The sequence below is a fragment of the Lissotriton helveticus genome, chromosome 8, assembly GCF_964261635.1.
Source record: "Lissotriton helveticus chromosome 8, aLisHel1.1, whole genome shotgun sequence".
Classification (NCBI taxonomy): Eukaryota; Metazoa; Chordata; class Amphibia; order Caudata; family Salamandridae; genus Lissotriton; species Lissotriton helveticus.
In genome coordinates this window covers 736,211,443-736,218,237 of record NC_136069.1, presented here as the reverse complement: position 1 = coordinate 736,218,237, position 6,795 = coordinate 736,211,443, and the positions used below count along the sequence as shown (strand labels likewise).

At 42.4% G+C, this 6,795-nt stretch overlaps 1 protein-coding gene across 1 annotated transcript in view; it reads left to right on the top strand.

The window, feature by feature from the left end:
* Positions 1 to 4,418: 4,418 nt before the first annotated feature.
* LOC144771759 (acetylserotonin O-methyltransferase-like) overlaps positions 4,419 to 6,795 on the top strand; it is an 897,827-nt gene continuing 895,450 nt past the window's right edge. The window contains exon 1 of the mRNA XM_078656055.1: positions 4,419 to 4,490. Within this exon, the coding sequence (XP_078512181.1) occupies positions 4,419 to 4,490 (72 nt within the window). The remainder of the gene's footprint in view (positions 4,491 to 6,795) is intronic.

Here is a 6,795-nt window from a genome sequence, read left to right as displayed (position 1 = left end):
GCAGAGCTAGGGCTCAAAAACAAAAGGTAGTCTCTTCGTCCAAAAAGCGCAAGATTTCACTGTGAAATTGAGGTACGACCACGTTGCGTTTTGCACTGTTTCGTGTCGCAGCCACTATGCCTACCCACGCAAATGAGGTACCATTTTTTTGGGGAGACCTGGGGGAACGCTGGGTGGGTGGAAATTTGTTGATCCACGCAGATTCCAGAACTTTCCACCACAGAAATTTGAGGAAAATGTGTTTTTCTTCTCAAATTTCTAGCTTTGCAAGGGAGTCTGGGTAACAAAACCTGGAGGTAGGGAGACGAGTCACCCCATCCTGAATTCCCCAGGGTGTCTACTTTTTAAAAATGTATAGGTTTGCTAGGTTTCCATAGGTGCTGGCCGAGCTAGGGCTCAAAAACAAAAGGTAGTCTCTTCGTCCAAAAAGTGCAAGATTTCACTGTGAAATTGAGGTGCGACCACATTGCGTTTTGCACTGTTTCGTGTCGCAGCCACTATGCCTAACCACGCAAGTGAGGTACCGATTTTTTTGGGAGACCTTGGGGAACGCTGGGTGGGTGGAAATTTGTTGATCCACGCAGATTCCAGAACTTTCCACCACAGAAATGTGAGGAAAATGTGTTTTCTTTCTCAAATTTCTAGCTTTGCAAGGGAGTCTGGGTAACAAAACCTGGAGGTAGGCAGACGAGTCACCCCATCCTGAATTCCCCAGGGTGTCTACTTTTTAAAAATGTATAGGTTTGCTAGGTTTCCATAGGTGCTGGCAGAGCTAGGGCTCAAAAACTAAAGGTAGTCTCTTCGTCCAAAAAGCGCAAGATTTCACTGTGAAATTGAGGTGCGACCACGTTGCGTTTTGCGCTGTTTCATGTCGCAGCCACTATGCCTACCCACGCAAGTGAGGTACCATTTTTTTCGGGAGACCTGGGGAAACGCGGGGTGGGTGGAAATTTGTTGATCCACGCAGATTCCAGAACTTTCCACCACAGAAATATGAGGAAAATGTGTTTTTTTTGACAAATTGTTAGCTTTGCAAGGGATTCTGGGTAACAAAACCTGGTGGTAGGCAGTCGAGTCACCCCATCCTGAATTCCCCAGGGTGTCTACTTTTCAAAAATGTATAGGTTTGCTAGGTTTCCCTAGGTGCTGGCAGAGCTAGGACTCAAAAACAAAAGGTAGTCTCTTTGTCCAAAAAGCACAAGATTTCGCTGGGAAATTGAGGTGCGACCACGTTGCGTTTTGCGCTGTTTCGTGTCGCAGCCACTATGCCTACCCACGCAAGTGAGGTACCATTTTTTTCGGGAGACCTGCCAGAACACTGGGTGGGTCGAAATTTGTTGATCCACGCAGATTCCAGCACTTTCCACCACAGAAATGTGAGGAAAATGTGTTTTTTTTGGTCAAATTCTTAGCTTTGCAAGGGATTCTGGGTAACAAAACCTGGTGGTAGACAGTCGAGTCACCCCATCCTGAATTTCCCTGGGTGTCTTGTTTTCAAAAATGTATAGGTTTGCTAGGTTTCCCTAGGTGCTGGCAGAGCTAGGGCTCAAAAACAAAAGGTAGTCTCTTTCTCCAAAAAGGGCAAGATTTCACTGGGAAATTGAGGTGCGACCACGTTGTGTTTTGCGCTGTTTCATGTCGGAGCCACTATGCCTAACCACGCAAGTGAGGTACCATTTTTTTCGGGAGACCTGGGGGAACGCTGGGTGAGTGGAAATTTGTTGATCCACGCCGATTCCAGAACTTTCTACCACAGAAATGTGAGGAAAATGTGTTTTTTTGTCAAATTCTTAGATTTGCAAGGGATTCTGGGTAACACAACCTGGGGGTAGGCAGACGAGTCACCCCATTCTGAATTCCCCTGGGTGTCTAGTTTTCAAAAATGTATAGGTTTGCTAGGTTTCCCTAGGTGCTGGCAGAGCTAGGGCTCAAACACAAAAGGTAGTCTTTTTGTCCAAAAAGGTCAAGATTTCACTGGGAAATTGAGGTGCGACCACGGTGCGTTTTGCGCTGTTTCGTGTCGCAGCCACTATGCCTACCCACGCAAGTGAGGTACCATTTTTTTGGGGAGACCTAGGGGAACGCTGGGTGGGTGGAAATTTGTTGATCCACGCAGATTCCAGAACTTTCCACCACAGAAATGTGAGGAAAATGTGTTTTTTTGGACAAATTGTTAGCTTTGCAAGAGATTCTGGGTAACAAAACCTGGTGGTAGGCAGTCGAGTCACCTCATCCTGAATTCCCCTGGGTGTCTACTTTTCAAAAATTATAGGTTTGCTAGGTTTCCCTAGGTGCTGGCAGAGCTAGGACTCAAAAACAAAAGGTAGTCTCTTTGTCCAAAAAGCACAAGATTTCACTGGGAAATTGAGGTGCGACCACGTTGCGTTTTGCGCTGTTTGTGTCGCAGCCACTATGCCTACCCACACAAGTGAGGTACCATTTTTTTTGGGAGACCTGGGGAAACACTGGGTGCATCGAAATTTGTTGATCCACGCAGATTCCAGAACTTTCCACCACAGAAATGTGAGGAAAATGTGTTTTTTTGGTCAAATTGTTAGGTTTGCAAGGGATTCTGGGTAACAAAACCTGGGGGTAGGCAGACGAGTCACCCCATCCTGAATACCCCTGGGTGTCTACCTTTCATAAATGTATAGGTTTGCCAGGTTTCCCTAGGTGCCGGCAGAGCTAGGGTGCAAAAACTACAGGTAGGCACTTTGCCATAAAAGGGTCAATTTGTAACTGCAAAATTGAGGTGTGACCACTTTGCATTTTGCGCCGTTTCCTGTCGCAGGCACAAGGCCGACCCACACAAGTGAGGTACCGTTTTTATTGGGAGACTTGGGGTAATTCAGATTTGTAAATCAACTGTTATTACCAATTGAGCTTTCATGCATTTTCAATGAAAGACATTGTGCAAAAAAAAATCTTTTTGAAAAATGACCAATAATTCTCATGCTAGTATGAGTATTCCCAATTTTGAAAATGTGCAATTATATACTGTTTCTGAACTCTATAATTTGTACCCAATTCAGAAATACATAGGTGTCTTTCATACATATTTTTCCATGTATACATTTTCCAAGACAAAGTGCTCTATACCCAGTAAATGAAAAAATACCATTGCAAGTTGCTGCTCAGTTTTTAGATCTGGGTTCATCGGGTTCTTGGTGAAACTACAAGTCCTATATATCCCCACAACCAGGAAGGTCTAACAGATGTAACGGTATATTGCTTTCCAAGAGTTGTCAAAATTAGAAAAAGTTATAGGTGAAAACGTTGAGACAAAAGGCTGTTTTTTTCAACAAATTTTCAATTATTCCAATATTTAACTGTTAGTTTCTCTAAAGAAACCTTCATGGATTTAGACAAATGACCCCTTTCTGAATTTTAGAATTTTGTCTACTTTTCGAAAATGTACAGCTTTTCAGGATCCATTATTGCTTTCAAACTCATTTCTACCATTAACTGGAAGGAGGTGGAAAGCTCTAAAAATAGCAAAAATAGGCTATGTCCCAGAAAAATGCCAAAACTGTGTGAAAAATGTCGGTTCTCTGACAAAAGACTGTCATTCCCTAAAAGCTGTGAAAATGGAGATTTCAGCCCCATAAACCCTTTTTTGATAACATTTTCAGGGAAAAACTTAGAGGCTTTCATTTGCAGCCCTTTTTTCCCATTTTTCTGAAAAAAACTAAAATTTCACTATATTTTGGTTAATTTCTGGGACCCCTCCAAGGGAATCCACAAACCCTGGGCGCCTTTAGAATCCACATGATGTTGGAAGAAAAGGACGCAAATTTGGCGTGGATACCTTATGTGGTCAAAAAGTTACAGGGGCCTAAGTGCGCACTACCCCAAAACGCCAAAAAAAGGCTTAGCACAGGAGGGAAAAAGGCCTAGCAGCGAAGGGGTTAAATAAATAAAAGGTCTTAGTATATTCCCTGCGTATTATGGGGCAGATTTACAAGCCTCTTGTGCCACTATTGCGTCACTTTTAACATGAGAAAAGTGACGCATAAGTGGCGCAGGGGGCTTGTAAATCTTCCCCTACATGTTTAACTTGTTTCGCACTTGGCTATGCGTAATGAGACGTTGTCACAGCAATACTATTATGCATTCAAAATATAATAAAAACAATTACAACACAAAATTTGTAAAACATCGAAACATGCTCAATGTATGAATGAGTATGTGGCACAATAATGGCACACGTTCAAGTAGATCTAAATTTACAGACACGAAAACTAAATTTAATGACCCAGTTAAGAATACATGTTCAAGCATGTTGAAGGTTAAACCATAATATGTTACGGAGTCAAACTTACCGTACTTGGTGATCCATCTATTCATGTAAAAGGTTAACTCGTAGTCAACTCACTGAATAAAAAGGTCAGAGATGTGCCAGTGTGTCACCAGACAACATGAGTTCATCAGAGGATCTGCAATATCCCAGGCAACTACTTGAATACAGAGATGGATTTCTTGTTTCTAAGGTATGAAACTCATGTTTGTGTAGAAATAATTCAGACATAACGATTTATCATATACATGATTCCAAATTGAAGTGCATTAGAAAGTAGATGATTAATCAGCACAGCAAAATGTACAATATCTTTAAGACCAGCAACTGAGAACTATAAACGCAGGGAACTCAAAAGTGTATGAGATTGAATAGGTAAGTAGAATAATGTTTTTTTTCTTCACATTATTTGTTTATGTCGACTGATCTAGGCACTAGTCCTAAAAAATGGTATGTGCATTGATGATAGCATGAGTGATCTAGTTTGTGATGTTATCAATGTAGCCATATATTTAAGGATGTAATCGGGAATTTATAATATAGTAATTGGTTTAGACCAGTTGTTTAAAGTGTTTACTTTGTTTTGAATTCCTGCCTCGAGGAAGGAAAAAAATCACAGAATTCATATAACCTGGCTGAACGAACTATATAATAAATGAAGCTTGGAACTAAAGTGAGATATCTTATTGAGTGATACATTGGAGCAAAGATTGTGGGCCTCATTTATGAAAAGTGACGCATTGCTGCATGAAAACAGCGATGAGTCACTTTTCATTGCACCCTCCTTGCAATATTCTAGATGCGTCATATTTATAGTATGACGCATCATGTCGCAAGGAGTAACAGATACGCCAGTATTTCTAATGTATCTGTAGGCGCAAAAATGGCGCATTGCTGGAGTGTGTCACAAAAGTGACGCAACTCCAGCAATGGGTCATTTCAGATGGGCAAGTCTCATTTCAAATGTGCCTGCGTCAGTCTTATGCCTGCTTTGAGGCAGGCGTAAGATATTGACGTATTTGCGTCCTAGAAGTGGTGCAGTGAAATCTCATATATTGCACTGCTGACTTCTACAAGGCTTACTTGCATCAATACGCCCCCCTTGCATACATTATACCTGACGCAGGTATAATGTGGTGCAAGGGTTTACAAAGTGACGCATCTACCTAGATGCGTCACTTTGTAAATATGACGCAGCATTGCACAGTTTTTACGCCGCTGGTGCGTCACAAAAAGCGATGCACCGGCAATGCAAAGTGACGCAATGGTTCATAAATAAGCCACTTTGTGTCTCCTTTGCCCCTTCCAGTTAATTGCTGATGTGATAAAAAAAAACGTCAGTGTGACGCTGGTGTCGCATTGCAGTGAACTGTGACCACTTGACAGATTCTCCTTCATCCAATGTTTACTGCACGTATAAAAGGTGCTGCAGAATCCCCAGATAACATTTGAGGGGTTAAGTAGGTGACTAAGACATTAAGGGATATTTGAAGAATTCTTTTTACTGTAGGCTTGCTGTTTGTTTTAAAACAGAGGGTCAAGTGGCAGCCAACTTCATAAAACAAAATGCTGCTAATTCTTCTAACTTTGAAACCTGTCTTTACCTTTTATTTCTCTGACTGAAAAATGAGTGTGTTTTAAAACTTAAAAGTTAAACTCCGACACCTCTATATCTGGGTCTTATTGTCCAGGGGAACAAATGTTTCCAATCTCAGGTTTTATTTACCTGTTTAGCGTGAGGTATAAATGAGCATCGTTGTGCTTCCTTTAACTTTGGCACGCTCGTCAATTTTTCAGTTTATTCTTTGCTGTAATACTTTTTCAGGTATGGTATTCATTCAACTTACCTTCAGAACACACAAAATGTTTCAGTGTTGCCAACAGAATCTTTAACACACAGTACCATAGTACCATTATTAGCCATCAACTGCTGGGTAAGATTGGTCTCTTGGTCATTCAATTCCATCCGTTAAGAGCTTGAATCCTTTGTTAGCAGCGTGTCCAGGGTGTGTCCAGGGCCGGACTGGGAACCAAAACCGGCCCTGGCAAAGTGGCCCAACCCCCTTGGGGGTGCCGCCGAGCTCTTTTCTAGGGCCGGTTTTCGGCTGATTTTGTTACAGGGCCGATTTTGCGGCGCACCGGGGGATTGCCCTGTGCCCGCTACGGCCAGTCAGGCCCTGAGCATGTCAGAGACATAACAGTTCTTACCAAACTCTGGGGTATATATATCAAGAGTTTTGCATCACCCTTGTGCCACTCACGGGGGCCACAGGGTGATGCAAAAGACATGCAAGACCACCTTCTGTGGCCCTGCATTGCTTGTTAAATCTGGAGAAACGCAAAGCAGTGCAAGCCATTGCCTTATGTTACTCTGCCCAGGGAGGTGTTCTATGACTGAGTGTGTTTTTTCTCACAAATCCATGCGTGGATTCTAAAGCATTCCTCGATTCAAGAATACTGGTAGACCTGGGAAAGCCTCAGGGTGCCATGCGTTCCAG